We start from the raw sequence: 19,116 nt of genomic DNA on the forward strand, positions 1-19,116 counted from the left end.
GCTGCACAGATCTCTTCCCTATTTACCCACTGCCTTTGGTCTATGGTAAGGCCACGCACCATAGTGAGACTCACAGGAAAATCATGCTCACCTCATGGTGACCAGTTCATCAGAGTGAGAAACATGGTTGGGATGGTGGGTCACAGTGAATTGTGTTTGCTGTGTAAGCTTGAGTTGTGAGTTTAGAGGCATATCATCTACTCAAAAACCAGACATCGCCGTTCATGTCTGCAACCTCAGAGCTGGCAGCTGGGAGCAGGTGGATCCTAGGGCTGCTGACCTGCCAATAGAGCCGAAATAGTAAGTGCCAGTTTCAGTGAGAGATCCAATCACAAACAAATAAGGTGGAAAAGTGATTGAGGAAAATGTCCCAGCATCACCCTCTGCATCCAGTGTGTGCACAGGTACCCCGCCCACACAAGGAGTTTCTTTCAGTACTTTTTCTTTTTTAAATGAAAAAGAAGTAAAGAAGCCAGGACCCCATGATATCCTTCAAATGCATCCTTCTTAGGCCCCGCTTCTTACAAGTCACCATCTGGTGACCCAACCTTCAACGCATGGCCTTTGAGAAACATTTGATACCCAAACCATAACACACTGATTAATGTGGACACTTACTATTGACTCTCAAGAAATGGGAAAAATGTCTCCGTCCACACAAGAACACTGTTTAAAGAGTTGATATTGTTTCTACGGTTTCTTTTTACTTTAGTACAGAACTGTATATGTATGAACTATTTTTTATTTCCATTTTTATTGTCACCTATAATAGCAGTCACATTATAATTCAGAGAACTTGAGTCATACTCTCTGGAAGATACCTACAGATTTCATTGATATTCAGTGGTCCCTAAGCCTTTCCCACAATATGCTTATTTTAGGTTGTTTTAACTACACAGTACACATTTATTAATCAAAGAAACATTTACATTTTATGTTATCATAGTGATAACGTGTTTCAAATCGAGGTTTTAATATCAACTTTGTAGTTACCTTATAATACAGGAAGACAAAGTTGCCAGATTAACATTTTTCACACCAAACTCTGAGGACCTACTAGGCATTTGTCAGATTCTTAAGAGAGAGAAAAATCAAAACAGAGGACATTTGTATAGCCTAAAAATCTCCTTCTCTTTGAAATATTTCCTGATTTTCTTCAAGGAAGAATATAATATTGGAAAAAGAGATGTTTACCTTTCCACTGAGCATATGGTTGATTCAGGAAGCAAAATTGTAATGTGTTATTATAAATGCCGTGGGTAGAAAATACATATGGATAGGAAGTACACAGGAAAGCCATAGATTTCAGGGGGCAAAGAGCAGTTTCCTTAATGAAATTATGTTAATCTAAGATTCTGAATGTGTGTAGTTGATGGTTCTCAAAGAATACTCTTTTAGACTCTAGGCATCATGTGGACTTGTTAGAAATTGGGATTCTGGGACCTCATCTCTGGCCACTGAAATAGAAACTGGGAATGAGATCCAGAAGTCTAAAGACTTGCTTTTTCCCTTCCTGTCTCTTTTTTTCCTTCCTATATTTAATCTTCCCTCCCTCCCTGTTCCTGCCTTTCTTTTATTTACTTCTTTATTATTATTATTATTTTATGTGTATGGGTGTTTTGTTTGTCTTGTGTCTTGTGCCTGAGAAGGACAGAAGAGGGGGTCAGATGCCCTGGAAGTAGAGTTACAAGGGCAGAGAGCTGCCATGAGAGTACTGGGAATCGAACCTGGGTCATCGGGAAGAGGAGCCAGTGTTCTTAGCTCACTCAGCCATTATCTTTTCAGTTCCATCGTCTTTTTTCTTTTTTTAGTTTTTAGATGAGGTCATAGGTCATACTGTGTGTCCCTAACTGGCCTTGAGCTCACTATGTGAGCCTTTGAACTTGAGGTGATCCTTTCCCTCAGTTTCTCAAATGCTGGGATTACAGGAATGTGTCACTATGCATGGCTAGAATTGTGTTTTCAAACAAGTTCTCCCAGGGTTTATGATTCATGTTGACCATTGAAAACAAGCAGTTGAGTGTTATCCAAATCTAGAGGGCTGGGAGTTGGATCTGCCTGTAAAGGAAGGGACCTGAGATCTCTGGAGAGAAAAGCAGAGAACAGCATTGATAAAGAATAAGGTCAGTGTGCCTGGACCACAGAGTGTGGGTTAGCCAGAGGTTTAGGGGTACAGGAGAGAGTGTGCAGAGGAAAATAAAGGTCATCCAGGATTTTAGAGCCACCTTAAACTGTTTAGATTTCATTTATCCTAAGTGCTTATTTGCATATTTGTCTTCTTGAATGCAGTGGGAATATACAAGGTGCAGGAGATATTTCTCCCTTTACTCTACTGACCTGTAGTCATGTTAATAGATGCATGCTGAGCGAACTCACGGATACTCACCAAAGCCTTGTGTCATGCTGTAGGCATTTAGCACCCTTAGTTGATGCTCTGAGCACAACTAATGCAAAGAGAAGGCGAGTCACCTCCTTAACATGGCATAACTATGCAGAAGCAGAGGAGCTTTCCAAAACAGGTCTCTGACATTGTTCCTGGAGTCCCCTCTCCCCCTGCTTCTCTGACACAGAGTGCTGAGCCTACAGAGAATCTGTATGAAGGCCTAACGGCTTGCACAGCTGTGGGAATCCCATATGCAGCTCTGTCTTGTCTTTTTCTTTTCTTTTCAGACAGAAAAGGGGAGTGCTCTTCATGAAGCGGCTTTGTTTGGCAAGGTGGATGTGGTCCGAGTTCTGTTAGAAACAGGTACTTATCAGGGTTCTTCGTGGAGCCTGCCCTGCCAGGTACTGGGGTTATTTCAGGGTTAGAGGAGGAACTTGGCGGCTTTCTTCACAAATGATCCTCCTCTCTTCCAAATTACAGAGAGGTATTCATACCATGTAGAGTTGGGCTTTGTTGTTTAGATAAGATTGATGTCAATATTCAGGTGAGCTGAAGAAACTACCAAGAGGAAAAGGAAAATCTCTGCTTTGGGCAAGATGGAGAGACCGGCCCCTGGGGAGTTATGGCAACTGTGTGGTCTCTTGCTCCTTTACATTGTGACCCACAGCCAGGCAGATTTGCATCCCTTCTTAGAGCAAATTCTCCTCCTGGCTGCTCCTTGTCTGAGTAGCTGTTGTTCATTGGCTACAGAGGCTTATTTTTAAAGGAGCATCTTAGAGGGAATATTTTGAAAGAAAAGCAAAGGTAGGCTTACTTATCTTCTATGTATATTCTGACTGAAGTGAGACAAGTTGAAATTGAGGTCAGATTTTTGAGAATTGGAAGATATGAGTACAAATAATTACTCTACACAGCTGATATAAATTATGTTCTATAGGACAGTGTCTTTAATTTGCTCCAGAAAAAAAAATTAACATGGGCAGGTGATCATGCTGTTACCCCGTTTTCACTATGTTAAGTTTTCATGTTATTTAATTTTGGCATGCAATGTAGTGATAGAATAAATGACCGGAGACAACCCCATACCCTGGCTTTATCTGCAATCAGGTATTTGGAAAGTTCATAAACTGTATTGGAGTGGCAGAAACTAATTGCTGTATTAAAATAAATTCTTTAGTGTGACACATAATTTTGGAACTAAAATAATAACAGAGCTGTTTCAGCCACACGGTTCAGTAGGTTTGCTTAAATAGCTTAGGAGTGTGGCCAGCATTGAGGGCAATCTGAAAGAAACAAGTGTCCGGAGTATCTGGAGGCGCAGTATTTAGACGCTTGGAATAATTATACTTTTTCAAATTTGTTAACATTGAATATTCTAAGAGTGTTCTTACATTACATTGTGCATTATTATCACTTATTAAATTTTAAAATTGAATTATACAGAATATACAAATCACCTTGCCATTACACTTTAGGACTTCAGATTATAAGTAAGAGATATTTTTCACTTTGATAGTGTACTATTTGTAGAGTTTACTAGCTATTACCCAAAAGGGACTCCGGGGTCCTGAAAAGCAGTCTTTATAACTGTGTCAGAGAACTCTAGGAGTTGATTCATTATCAAGAATGTTCCATGTTTTTAGCAACGTTAGGCCCCTGTCTTCTCTCTTGTTAAAATCTTACGTGTGTAACTTAGTTTCTAAGCCACGTTCAATGCTTGGCCTATATGCGTATGAAATTAGAACAGTTACGTATTGGCAGTGTCATCTGAGGCCACTCGAGTGGTACATCTAGTTCTTCTTTTTCCTTCAGGAATTGATGCCAACATAAAGGACAGTTTAGGTAGAACTGTCTTAGACATTCTGAAAGAGCATCCGTCTCAGAAGTCTCTCCAGATCGCAACGCTCTTGCAAGGTAAACAAGGCTGAGCGGTGGATGACTTGGCCTTATAGCCAAGAATAAACTGAAGCTGTCTCCATTGTTATTTTAATTTTATTTTTATTCCAGTTAGTGTTTAATTTGGAATTAGCTCATTACTTGCTTATTTTTGCTAGCATATTTTAAGCTAAATAATAATTCATTTAAATGTTTTAATTCTGTCTTTACTCGGGACTAAAAAGTTATGTATTTACTACTTGATATAAAAATGTTTTAAAAAAGTTATGCAGTAAATGTGGATAGTGATAGCTTGAAGTGATTAGGCTATATGAATTGGTAATGACCAAATATTATCTTTACTTAGAATACTGCCTTAAGATTTTTTCAGAGATTTTCTATAATATTGTCTGATATCTGTGACTATGAAGTAGCCAAGTATCATTCACCTTGCACATGAGGGACCCTGGAGCTCTGATAGACTTCTTTGCTCATGCTCAGAATTCTACCCTGTGCTATGTAGCAGAGAGAGTACATGGATGCTGAACAATGTGAAGTTGGCTGAAAGAATGTCAGTTGTTTCTTGTGCATGTAGATGGGTCACAAGTACAAGAGTGGAGAGAGGCAAGACAGTTTCCTTGATTACCAGTCGGGAAACTGAAGAACAGCATTGCTTTGTAAGAAAATACATGAATAAAAACCAGATGGGGCTATGGGAATGGAGATACAGCAGTTAATGAAAGCCAAAATGGATATATAGAGTAAATGGCCATTATGTTCTTTTCTCAACTGATTTCTCAAACCTTCCTAGGAAGTTTTGGCCCCTATAATTTTGTTGTCAATAAAGAAGTTAATTGCAAGTCAGAACACCTACAGATAAATCAGAGAATCCAAGTATGACTTTTTATATTGATTCTAATTAAACCAAGTTGAATGAAAGCTAAAGAGAAAAATGGCATCCTTTGTTTTTATCTGTCCTCCACCCTCAAGACACTTGTATGTCAGGTTACACTTTTGCCTTCAACTGAACTTTGAAAAACCTTGACGTTTGCGTATATTATATCTTTTGGAGAAAGTAAAATAAAATTTTCCTACTAAAAGGGGGCAAGATATAATTTTAGAATTTTCAAATGTATTACACTGGTTCAGTGTGATAAAAATATTCTGTAGGAGCAAATTGCCTGCTTCCTAAAGGCCAAGGTTGATTAAGTGTGTCAGTTTGCATTGGGGCATATTAGGACATCTTTGAATATTTCCTATCACTGGAAAATACCTTCTAGTCTTTCCTTTCTTGGATTCGTTGGTATTGAAATAAAGCCAATTTATTACTGGCTTTACCAATCATAAATTACCATTTTTAATTACAAATTACAAGTTTATATAAAAATCACTATTAAATTTACAGTTAGTACTTCATGGTCCAGAAATTTTCAGCATACGATTCTTCAGGTTGCTTTTTTTCCCTAGTAGAATTTGCCTCGTAGAATTGTCCTTTGATCTAAAGTATTGTAATGGTGTAGGGACACAATTGGCTGGCATAAAACACAAATTTTCACAAATAGATTCTTACGTAGCAGATTCTTTCTGCATATGGAATACAAGCAAAGGATCCCAGTGGGAGATCTGATTTCAGCTGTTAGAAGAAGGCTATAAGCCAGCCCTATATAGGCTGAATACTTTTGGTGTATAGCAGACATGTTTTCTTTAGGTCACACATATTTTATGAGTATTGTTTTCATAAAAACAAATTTAGCTGTCAGCATTTAAAAAAAATTCCAGAATTGCAGCTGAATCTTCAGAATTTTGGCATCCATGAAAATGCATTCTTCCATCTTTTGTAAGTGCCGAACTTTTAGATGGAGCACCTGCTGCTCTGAATTACACATGTCCTGTGCATGCCCTGCACTTCTGTGACATTCAGGCTGAGTATCCTTTGACATTTATCCCTGTATTTAGTGAAGTTTCCCTTATGATTGAGACAAAAGTGACATGTTTTCACGTCCCTTGTCTATCTGGCTCTACCACATATTAGTGGAACAAATTAATAATATTCCTCTTTTAAGTTGTCATCTTTAAAATTGAGGTAGAGCCGGGTGTGGTGGTGCATGCCTATAATCTCAGAACTCATGACGCTAAGCCAGAACGTTCACACGTTCGAGGTTAGCCTGGGCTGCATATTAAGTCCCTGTCTTAAATTTCAAATACAACAGCCACCCCCCTCCAGACCATACAAACTGAGCAAACAATAGTGTAAGGCTTAAACAGGTTAACATATCAAGTATTTAGAACTAGGCTGCTATTATTATATCTTTATTTAAAGGAAAAGCAAAAGATAAGTTGTCATGCAGGACATTATTTCATGAGTGGCAGGAATGAACATTTTTTCTGTATATAAATAAAATTTACCATGAATATTATGACTCTCTTTCAAGCCCACAACACCACTGTTTTATTCACTTCTGATACCCAAGTGGTTGGTGGCCTTCGTCTGAATTGAACGTCTTTGTTTTAGTGACAACGTCTGTTGAAGCATCTTTTGGGAACTTTAAATTGTCAGACAGAAAATATTTAACAGGGTTAGGAGGCGCTTATGTCTCCAACAGACATGTTTATCTTTAAGGACACACAATGTTTTTACTTAAATGTTTTACTGAGCGAACAGCTTCTCTTAAATTTCTTTGGGTTTGTTTCCATTTTTTTCTTTTTAAAAACTTGTGGTGGCTGTTGATCTTTAACCCACATGACTCCAAATGCATGACCTCGGAACTCTGTGTCCACAGAATATCTAGAAGGTGTGGGAAGGCCGGCAGTCCTGGAGGAGCATGCTCAGGAAGACACGACACAAGAGACACACCTCCCGTCCCCTGCGGAGTCTCCTTCCCAAAAGCCTAAAAGTGCGTATCTGACTGACGCTAGCGGCAGCAAGGCCAGACTTCTCTGGTCAAGTCTGTCACGGTGCACGAGACGGGTGAACACCGGGGGGAATGTCAGATCTGTCATGCGTGGCTTCTGCTTTGTGTTTTGTATGTTTATTTAGTCAGCATTTATAGTTTCTGCTGCTTGTGTGGGATTGCACATGACACTGGGATTACACATGACATAGGGATTACACATGACATAGGAATTACACATGACATAGGGATTACACATGACATAGGAATTACATGACACAGGGATTACACATGACATAGGGATTACACATGGCATAGGAATTACATGACATAGGGATTACATGACATAGGGATTACATTTGACATAGCACAGAGAGCAATGTAGTTAGCAATCCCTTCTGTAATAAAGTTTATATGGAGTAGAAACAATTATTTTCATAAATGTACCTTCTCTAGCTTTACTGAGGCATATTTGACAAATAGTAGTCTCGTGTTTGTAGCAGATAATATGAAATTTTGACACACACACACACACTGTGAATTTATTGTCACATTCAAACTAATTAACGAAGGTATCACTTTGCATAATTACAAATTTTTGGTGGTGAAAACAGTTTCAGATATCTTGGGGATTCGAGGACACAACGCAGTGTTCCTAACCATATTCAAATGTGCACTGTACAGTGATTGCCCGAGTTTATTCATCCGCACCTAACTGAGATTGTGAACACTTTAAACACCATGTCTACTGTTTCCTTTCCACTGCCACCCCTGGTAATGATCTTCTGCCTTTGTGTGTGGCCTTCTTACACTGCACACAGATGTGAGAGGATGCACTTCGTACATTGCACACAGATGTGAGAGGATGCACTTCGTACACTGCACACAGATGTGAGATGATGCACTTCGTACACTGCACACAGATGTGAGATGATGCACTTCGTACACTGCACACAGATGTGAGATGAGGCAGTGTCTCTTTATTTCAGCCTCACGGTGCTCGGCAAAATGACCTCCAGTTCCATTACTGTTTCTCAAAGGTGCCCTTCTCTTAGGCATTTATCATGATCTGTTATCTGTTTCTATTTTCCCCTATCCATCTCTCCAACAATGGACACTTAGTTTTTCCCTCAGATTTTAGCCATCCTGAATAGGGTTTCAGTTAAAAAAGGGGTCCGTGTATTTCTCTTAAAGAAGTTGGCTTCGTTTACTTGAGGTAAACATCAGATGTAGGATTGCTGGGACCGAGGAACAGCTCGTGTTTTCTACTGTGGGTCGTACATCCCCACCCCAGTGTGCAGGGTGATCTTTCCCACAGCCTCACTGCTTCCTCTCGTCCTTATGATAACAGCCAGGATACACGAGATCTTTGTGGTTTTAATCCCAGTTCCCTGATTGCCAGTGATGTAACATCTTTTCTATGTATCTGTTGGCCAACTGTATTTCTTTTTCTGAGAAATCAAAGTTTAGCTGTTTAGCCCATTTGACAATTGTTATGTGACAGGTGATACAATTGTCTCTTCCTTCTGATTCTCCCTTTTCTCACACATCACAATTCTCATTACCTACATGTTTAATTATTTGTTTAAAGGAGTGAATACTATTTATGTTCATTGAAAATAGGAAATGTTTTCACCATTATTTTAAGGTTGTTGATGAATCACTGGATTCTGTCAGTGAAGTAAAATGCCAATAAAAAAATGGAGAAATGAATCCAGATGACCGTCAGTGGTCCAGCTCTGGCCTAGCATGTGCGAGGCCTTGAGTTCAGTCCCCATTCTGCCTCAAAAGAAAAAAAGTCAATTCCTATAATAACTAAAGCTGTAGAAACTAGTTAAGCTTTGTAGGTAAACTTTCAATACTGATTTCCGTTTTGATAAAGAATAGCTACGGTCAAAGTTGGAACCTCTTTCATCTGTGAGCATATTCGTGTTAATTATATTTTATGCTCCTATGTTATATATTAGGCAAATATGTGTTATGCATTGTGAACATGCAAATATGTTAATTATGCATAGTACCTTGCTTTGGCCAGATGTTTCTAACCCCTTGCTTGCTGTGTTTTGTCTTCTGTCAACGCAGTAGTCCCGTTTATATTATTTAACATTACACTTTAGTGATCATATCTCTTGCAACATCTGAAAAAAAATTGTTTTCTTGTAGGTGAAACGGTCACTGGGGAATTATCAAAACTCCTGGATGAAATAAAACTCTGCCAAGAAAAGGATTACTCCTTTGAAGATCTGTGCCATACGATTTCAGACCACTACTTAGATAACTTGAGCAAGATTTCAGAGGAAGAACTTGGGAAAAATGGAAGCCAGAGTGTAGTAAGTAAAGGGGGGGGGGATGAAGACCAACATGTCTGTCTGTCAGTCCAGTGCACGCCACAGTGGCATGGGATTCGCTGACTGACCAGGGTATCAGATTCAGCGCCGAGCAAGTGTCCATCTCCCTGTTATCCTTGCTCTGCTGTTCAGTGGGTCGCCACTCGGCAGCATGTGATGGGGCAGAGATGCTGGGGAAGGATGGAGCGGGTAGCCCAGTGTGAACGGCTTGTGATGATGTCACTGCTGTCAGACTTCCTGTTGTGACGTGGAAGCTGCAGTTTCTCTGAACATGGCTATTTAACTGAGCGTGATTATCTCAACTCCTGAAGAAGAAAACGTTTCTTTTGCCAGTCCCCCCCCCCTCCCCGCATTCTCTATAACTCCTCCTTAAGGACAAAGACAGGGCCAAAGCACATGTATAATTCTTCAGTTACTCCAACAATCACGGTGAGACAGCTCAGCTTCCATGTTTCCAAAATATTAGCTGTAAAGGGAGTCTCCCTTGGGACCTCAGAATCTAAAGTGTGAGTTCGATATTCTTCTTCATTGTGGATTTTCAGATCAACAATAGCAAGAAAAATTGTAATTAATCAGCTTTAAATGAGTTGTAAGCCTACTTTTGACCCAGGAAGGAATGATTCATAGTAGTAGAGGATTTAAGGAAGCAGACTGCTTTGATATAAACTATTCACTTTCAGGAGTTGATTTGTTGGAAAGGTGTTGCACTTTCCTCGAGAGTGTACAACACAGTACACTGTGATAAGTATGTCATATTATTTTAAATATTCAAACAACTTCTAAGTTTGGTACCTGTCTGTTTTGGGAACACGCACTTCATTTAGTCCCTCCAAGTGAGGCGTGACACTGTTCCTCTGCAGAGCACCTGCTGATCTAGTTCAATGGCTAAACTTACCTCCCAGCCCTACTTTTTTTGGTTGTTGCTCCATATTTTTTTTCTGGGCTGCTGTCACATTATTGCCCTTCCTCCAGTCCATTATGAATAACTTGAATAATTCTGTCTGCACTATACCAAAGGCTTATAGGTTTTACAAAATGAAAATCTTCTGTTAATGAGATACTTACATTAGTCAGCACAAAATTCCCTAAAACTAACTGCAAAGTACAGGTTATTGGAGCTTAGCATCTTCTGGAAAGCCACTTAGAACTTTAAACATAGTTGCACCGCATAACTAATAGATGGTGCCTGCATTTTTATATCCATCCCTAAAGCTTTCTATTACTTGTCACATTGTAGCTCCCTCCTTCTAAACCCACAGGTCCCCGCAAAGCCCATTCCCCAAAGTCAATGATTTCTAAAGACTTTTTATTAAATATGTTTGTAAACAAACTTAAACATCCATAGTGTGTTGGTCTATAGATACTCACACCAATCACTCTCTGTCTACCTACACATACATAAACATACACTCTCCTAGGGCCACATGTGTAAACCAAGAAAGATTTACTTCACAAGAAATCAAGAAATTCAGAGTTAGGAGAATAGAGACAAAGTAAAGCAGAAGCCCTAATTGTTTTTCTGTTACTCTGTGTCTGTGTGTGCTGGGCTCTGTATTCTGCTTGGGGGGTGTGGTAGCAGCTTGCATGTCTCAGGGAGCGATGACAGGGCCCTCGGCACACACACCTTTTGGAAAGGGTGCCTGCTTTGCTTCATGAACTGAAGACTGTGTTGTGGGAGCGGCAAGGAAGGAGGAAATAAGGCTTGGAAGTTGAACCTAAGTTCTTCAAAGTTTAGCCCAGATGTTCCCACACTCTTAGTTCTAGTGACAGATAATATAGTAGTATTCCTTGGAACTACAGTGATATAAAAATTCCAAAGGCTAAATGGGGTAGAATATCAGAACATGTATATGTAGGAGCAAGTTATTCCATTTCTTTGTAGGGGAAAGATGAGAAATAGGATTAAAAGGATGAATGAAGTTCGGTGGTGGGTGGTTTGAATATCAGGCTAAGAATTTTGGTATTTATTCTTTAGGAAATGAGAAAAATATATAGGATTTTGGGCAGATAAAAGACTTCGCTGGAACTGGCCTTTCAGCAGATAAATCTGATAGAATCATCACTGACTGTTTAAAAAGTAATTCATTGACATTGACTTGCTCTGTGGCCCACATTTTATTTGTATTAATCCCATTCTGTCTGATACTTGTTTCCATTGGTTGACATGTTTTTCCTCCAGTGTTACTATGAATTGTCCCCTCATTATACAAACAGCTTAATAAAGTGCTTTCAGGTTGCCTAAGATAGGCAGCCATTGCCATGTTTAAAATTATAGGCATATAGATTCCATATGCAGGACTGTAGCTGGCTTTATAGAGTTCAAAACTCCCATCCCAAGGAGCCTTCAATCACTGTTTGTAGACAAGACTAACACATAAAACAAATATGTATATTATGAATTGATACTTGGTAGGTGACTGCTATTTCTTATTCTAATGTTTTATGTGATTAAAACCATGACTAAACAGTCCTAACCATGGAATTATAAATTTAGGAAATGACTCAGTGGGCCTGTGCCATACTGAGGATTTCAACAAAGAACTGCATTTTAAATTCTCAGCTGTATTTCTTATCATAGGTTACTCTGTGGCCAAAGAAACTTTAAAAAGCGAGAGATCAGGGATGTACAGGTGTTCACCGAAGCCTTCCTAGATGTAGGTTAAGACTAAAATGGCTCCTGGAGAAAGGGGAGATGGAACTGCCTTGCACTTGTCTTGAAATGAATGCACCAGGGAGGTACACAGCCTGAAGAGATGCTGTGTGCAGAAGCAGAGGTCAGAATCCATGTGTAGCTTGGAAAGGATGGTTTACCATGATGGATAGACAAGATAGACGAATAATTATAAAAGCTAGTAGATATTATTATTTCTCCCATTTTAGAGATGAGGGGTGAAGGCTTAGGCTTGGGAGACCTTTGATGACTTTTTCCCCCAGGTTCACATGGCCAGAATATCCAGGCTCAGATCCTGGCTCCGAAGTCGGAGTCATATTGTACATAACTCCCTGTATTATCAGAGAACAAAGGTAGATCAGGAGAATAAACTCTAGGGGAGTGCCCTCGAAGGTCATATTTTAGAAGGTCAAAGGTGACAGCTTGTTGGGTATTCTGGGCATAGACTATGATTTTCATTATTGGCTTTGCCTTAGGGTAACGAGGAAAGGTTTTGAAAAAATAAGTATGATATTTCATAGCCCCTAAGTCAAAACATTGAGGGGTCTAGATATGATTGTGCATATCTGTTAATGGCAGCATTGAGGATGCTGGAGCAGGGGGATCACAAGTTCAAGCCACGCAGGGGTCTTTAGCACTCTGAGGTCAGCTGGCTACATAGTAAGAGCATGTGAGAAAGAAAAAAATCTTAGTTGCTCTGAGCAGTTCTTTCTAAGAAGCCTCCTACATTATCTTAACAGGCATATAGTTGATCTAGTGAAACAAAATCCTGCCGGGGCCTTTATAAGCTAGTTTAATAGTTCAGGCCTAACAGGGGAGCAGAGCTTAGGTCCTAAGAACACCACACAATGTAACATGTTTTATTGAGCTAGAACAATCTGGTAGCCCTTGTAGTGGCTACTTACTTCTTCAGTTCTCCAACATGGTCGTTTTGGTTTACGTTCTAGAACTAGGGGAAATCTTGGTTTTGACTCTCAAACAAGTTACTGCTACACACCGTGTAGCTTGAAGAAAAACGTTATTTCTTGCAGTTCTGGAGGCTGCATGGAGGCTGCAGGCGAAGCTGGCCTCTGCCAAGAGCCTTGCCTCCTGGTTTGTGGGGTCCCGTCTTTGTCTTCTCACTCTTTACCCACATGGCTGAGGACAGAGAGCAAAAACAAGCTCTCAGTTGGCTTTGCATGGAGCCATTACTCCACCACCAGTGGCTATGTGCTCATCTCCTGGACATCTCCCAGAGTCCCTTGCTTTACTCTTCCTGGGGGTTGCTACATCACTATGTGTATCTGGAAGGGACAGAGACTTTCTTCCTACCTGGCAGCTTTTTAGTTCATCATGAGAGGAAATTCAAACTACTCTGACAACAGTCCAAGCTTATATTTGTATGGTATCGAAGCTTTAAATATAGGAAAACATTTTTTGTTATTTATATTTCTAGTGATAGGATGAGCAACCGGTTTGAATGCAATTTAGTTTTAGATGCTCCAAAAATATCTGACTTATTCATTTTAGTACTACGAATAATTTCAAAAGTGATTAGGAAATTACAAAATAAAAGGAAAATATATTCTGTAACTTCATATCATTCATAAATGTATTTTACATCTTAGTGACATAGCTTGAACTTGACTGTTTTAGCTGTTATTCATAGTTCAATGCAACTTTTATTTCCTATTTTCTTCCAATAGAGGGCACTCTGATCCAGGAATTTGACACAAAATCAGCTATCTTATATAAGAACTTTTGGTTCTTTTGATCAGAGATGATTGCTTTTATTCAAATAACTTTACTATTATAAATGAATTAAAAATTAATTCCTTATTATTATTATTAACCTAGAGGTTTTATATTTAATTTAAAGACCAGCTCAAGTTAAAATTATATTTTACCTTGCCTACATTTTAATTCAAAAGTTAATCTGTTCTGAATACTCTTAAAATATGCATATGAGACCACTTTCCAAGTTGAATCAGAACATTATATAATCTAAGATAGGAATTTTGAAGAAATATTTTCATATTCTTTATGACTCATGAAGTTTGTTTTCAAAAGAATATAAAATGATCTAAAATTTCTCTGTTGTCTTCATTTATTTTCTCAAGTCTTATTTATTTTCTTCATTTATATAAACAATATGCATAGTTCTTAAATTTGAACATGCCAGGCTGTAGGAATTCTGATGTAATATGAAGATTACAGCAAATTGAATCAGAAAGTCATTTCTCTTCGATTTAAATAGAAAAAGCATGGTTGCCTCATTAGCCTCTATTTAAAAGAAAGAGAGAAGACAGTTGAGGGAAGAACCGTTTTATTCTTTTTTTCCTTCGAGGGAAAATCTGGACTCAGTAGCATCCAGTGCTCTCTCTTTGGGGATGTACCAGCATGGTCTGTTTACTGTTACTCAGCAGGACCTGTGATCTTTATTATTTCACCTACTTTTACACTGCAAAAATTGTCATTTACATGTTAGATTCTGAAGTGTGAGCTATTTTATTAGATTTTCTAAAAACCAAATGCTGCTCCTGGGGACATAGCTCAGTTGGTAAGGGGCTTCTGGCCTGATTCCAGTCCCCTGACTCTTGTGAGGAAAACAAGACTCCAGGCATGGTGGTGTACTTATAGTCCCTGTGCTAGGGAGGGTCTTGGATCACTGTTCATCTAGGTTAGCCACTTAGAAAGCCCCAGGTCCCCATGAGAGACTCTTTTTTTTCCCCAGAGGTGGACAACTCCTGAGGAATGATCCTGCAGCTTGACCTCTGACTTCCACATGGGTGTGCACACACATGAGTGGGCACACACACCTGTACACACACACACACACACACACACACACACACACACACACACACGAGCACATGCAGTGTATATTCTGTTTCTGGAATGAAGCTTACCATCCAACATGTTCTGATATGTTTTAGGAAAGAGAGGCCCAGTGGCTGTCAGGGGACTTTGTATTCTATGTTTCTGAAATTTAAATAGAGGGCTCTTCTTGCAGGACTGTAAATAATTCTTTCACATGTATTATTTTTTGATAGTGATATTAAATCTTAAGTAGTGGAGACACAGATAGTGATCAGGAGAAAGTTCTAGATACAATTTAGATCTTTATGCTTGAAAAAGTTTGAGAAGTGGGACTCAGAGTTGCCGTATATTCATCCAGGTTTGGATTTTCCTAGCAGATTTTCTGGGAATTAAAATGCATAGGTGCTAGATTCTGTTGTCCTATATTGATAGCCCCCAATGGTATCATCAAGCACATATGTATATGAACTATATAATGCATGCCAAGAAAAATCCAGAATCAGAACAATAAAATTCTGACCCCACTTTTAGCTTAGTAAGAACTTTTAAAGTCTGTTGTATTTTGAGGAAGATACTTGAGAAAAAGGCTCTACAACTGTAGTCACTCTTCTGAGCTGCTCTGCTACTCCATGGTTCTTGCCTTTCACAAGGTTTGCTGTTCTTCCTCTTATGTTATATACACTGGCATATTGCTTCTAATGGAGTCTGTGATGAGAGGGTCCCTATTTGGTTTATCTCTAATTAATCCTGCCTAGCACAGGTCTTTTGGGTGGTAGTCTCTCAGCAGGGTCACTGAATGAAGACACACTGGAAAACATGGCACATAGAAGAGCTGATGTTAGTCGCCATCAGTGGAAAACGTCTTTAATTATTTGGGGCACAGGATCCTAGCCAACTTTCTTATGGAGGAACTCTTCAAGCCACACAGGGTATGGGATTGTGAACTGTGTGGCCTTGGCTTTATGAGTCTGTTGTGCTAGTTTATGAGCAGGGAATGACTTGAAATTCCCAAAAGATAATTTCTTTATCAGGAAATATTGTCATTACCTTCTCTTGGCTGTATAAAAGGTTGGTTTTACTGTCTTTTGTGTTGCTAAAGGTATCCCATACTCATCTTTATGTTTTGTAGACTTCAACCAATTTGGTTCAGACTTTTGAATAGTTCTTTCATGTATTTGTGGAGGGATTCTCTATTGATATATCAACTGTTCTGTTCTTGGGTCAGTCTTACTCAGTATTTCACCTTGGAAAACATACAAGTCATAAGCAGGTTTGCACATCTTAGGACTAGCAAATGTGACAAATAAGTTAACTTATGTGAAACTGAATACACTGAAATTCTTAGCTGAAAACAAAGGTGTAGAATTTGATGAGAGTTAATATAACCCCATATCTCAGTTCCAGAAGTGATGATGGAGTGGAGTTGGCATTTTCCTTGGGCCATCAACCAGCTCTCAAATAAAGACATGGAAATTTATTATTAATTATGAATGCTCAGCCTTAGCTTAGGCTTGTCCCACTAGCTCTTTTATCTTAATTTAACCTATTTCTATTCATCTATGTTTTGCCTTGGAGCTTTATACCTTTCATTCTGTATGTACTACTTTCCTGCTTCCTCTCTGTCTGACTGGTGGCCCCTGTCATCTCCTTTCCTTCCTTCTTTCCCCAGCCTAAATTCCTCCTCCTACTTCTGTCTATACCTCCTCCCTCACTATTGGCCATTCATCTTTTTATTAGACCAATCAGGTGACTTAGGCAGGCAAGGTAAAACAGCAACACATCTTTACATAATTAAACAAATGCAACACATCTTCACATAGTTAAACAAATATTCTGCAACAAGGATGGTTGAATTTGGGTGAGAAGTTCATGCAAAAAGTTTTGGGCAATTTATTACAAGCTATGGTTAACCATTAGATGACCCCATCTTTCCCTAGTATATTCAAAGTTGACCCACCCTCAGCTTGTTATTATTCCTGTTACTTTCCTGGCCTCAGACTTTCTTCACCTTTTATCTCTGGTATTGTAAGAGCTTCTCATCTTGCCCAGTTACTTTAGTCTTTCCCCATTGTTTCCCACCTTTCCTGAGTGCTGATATCCAATGAGTGTGATATACCTAAAGTACAATTTTAGTCAAGCATTCTCCTCAAATGTCTAGTCAAGCAAACTCTTCAAAACCCACCACCGATCCTTATTGCAATAATACCAACCTTGAGCTGTAACATTGAAGGCCTGGCAGTTTTAGCTACTGCATGTATTTCCACTTTATCTCCTAGGAATCTCTTCTATAATCATAATGTTTCAGTAAGACGCATCCCTCTGAATCCTGCTTGCCTTTACTGCTGTCTGTGTTCACAGTGCTTTATCTATATATAATTATTTTTCATACCATCCTCACTTATTGAAACTATTCTTCATAATATCTTTTGTGATCCTTCTATATTTAGTTCTGACACTTGGATCAAATGTTATGTTTTATTTATTAATTTGTTATATGAATTCTATAATCTTTTTATTACTAGTAAATGAGTCTTTTGTTTTGGCTTTGTTTAATAAGATGCTTGAACAATGGGAAATTATTAATCTTTATGTGTGTCTTTAGCATAGGTACTCACATGCTTCATAAAATATTTGTTGAATTGAACATGTTACAGGCATGAAGAAGTATGTTTGATATCTGATTTTGGTATAAACTTATGATTAGAATTTAATTTGCCATTTTTCCTAATAATTAATGGCTTACAAGTTTGTTTTGAAGGTAAAATGAAATACTCAGTTAAATTATATCATTGACTTCTTCACAGGATAAAATCATCAATATATTAAGTCATATTTTATGCAATTACATGTAACTTAATGAAACCTTATCTTATAAATACTTTATTTAACTCTCTATAACTTATATAAATTACTGTAAGCATATAAAATGTTCTATTGTTTATGTTGTTAATTTCAAGTTCCCTAGTACATTATGAATTATTTCCTATCATTTTCTGCTATTTTTAAAGCATTTTTCACTTAATCAGCATCCTGTTTTTCCTCCCTAATTTGAATGATTTTCACATTATGATGTACTTCATTATAATATTGTGTGTATGTTCTTTCTCATTCTGTAGCCTAGGCTAGCCCCAAACTCACAGCAATGCTCCTATTCCACCCTCCCACGTGCTGGGACTACCAGAATGAGGCACCATGCCAGTATTGCCTGTTTAAAACATTTCTGATACTAAACTCTTTCTAAATATTAAGAACACTCTATTAAGGTAACCAAAGGCAGCAAAATACCTTAGATTTTTGTATTTCAAATTTTATGAGGTTTTTGAAGTTAATTCATATAATTTTTCACCAATTTTTATTTATGGTTTTCTTTTTTCTAATCTATGACTTGATTTTAAGCTTCCCTGTAGAATAACTCAGCTATTATGATGGTCCTGAAAAATTAATACCTTCAACACTTGGTATGATTGTAACGTTTTCTTGAGCGTTCAGTAATATAATTGACCCTTCTTCTAACTTCGCCTTTTAGAGAATGACTATGGTAATTTTTGACCATTTTAAGCTACTTTTCACAGTTACTTGGCTCCTCTGCTATAACGCATCCTATTTGTAATTCTGTTTCAAGGTGCACATTTGGGGATTCTTAGTGCAGTTGGGAGTGAAGGCCTCGGACAGCTTGTCATTGTGAAATGATCTCATTTTACTGCCTGACGTGGAAGGAAATCCGCATTGAGCCCAAGCTCAAGCATGTGGCACTGGGACAATCACTTACCGCTCTGTCCAGGGAAACGTTTTTCACCTTGAAGAGTAAATTAATTTCAATAGAATAGTAGACTGACAACCCAGAAAAATTGATGAAATTGCTCATGCTTCTAACCCATTTTATCATAAGACCATTTAACCCATGACTAAAGAATATTGGAATTCACACAGCAAATCACAGCTGAAGACTTGGGATTGACTGTGAATAAAATTCAAGTCAGTAATGGTGAATGAAATAATTGAACCATGTGGTGTGGTTCAATTTCAGGCTGAGATTTTTAAAAGTTAACTGTTGTCTTCACTGGCTTTGCTGGATTTCTCATTTCTGCCACCTGTATTTTCAAAAGAGTTTTGATTGTCTACTTCAGTGGTTCTTAATCTTCCTAATGC

General features: G+C 38.4%; 1 protein-coding gene across 10 annotated transcripts in view; it reads left to right on the forward strand.

Annotated features, from left to right (window-relative positions):
• The window catches only part of Anks1b (ankyrin repeat and sterile alpha motif domain containing 1B), a 1,025,752-nt gene that overhangs the window by 190,823 nt on the left and 815,813 nt on the right, over window positions 1-19,116 (forward strand). For all 10 annotated transcript variants that reach the window (XM_076554619.1, XM_076554611.1, XM_076554613.1 and 7 more), the window contains exons 5-8: window positions 2,671-2,746; window positions 4,196-4,297; window positions 7,039-7,152; window positions 9,313-9,479. In XM_076554619.1, the coding sequence (XP_076410734.1) occupies window positions 2,671-2,746; window positions 4,196-4,297; window positions 7,039-7,152; window positions 9,313-9,479 (459 nt within the window). The remainder of the gene's footprint in view (window positions 1-2,670; window positions 2,747-4,195; window positions 4,298-7,038; window positions 7,153-9,312; window positions 9,480-19,116) is intronic.

The sequence above is a fragment of the Peromyscus maniculatus genome, chromosome 18 (genome assembly GCF_049852395.1).
Source record: "Peromyscus maniculatus bairdii isolate BWxNUB_F1_BW_parent chromosome 18, HU_Pman_BW_mat_3.1, whole genome shotgun sequence".
NCBI classification, from domain to species: Eukaryota; Metazoa; Chordata; class Mammalia; order Rodentia; family Cricetidae; genus Peromyscus; species Peromyscus maniculatus.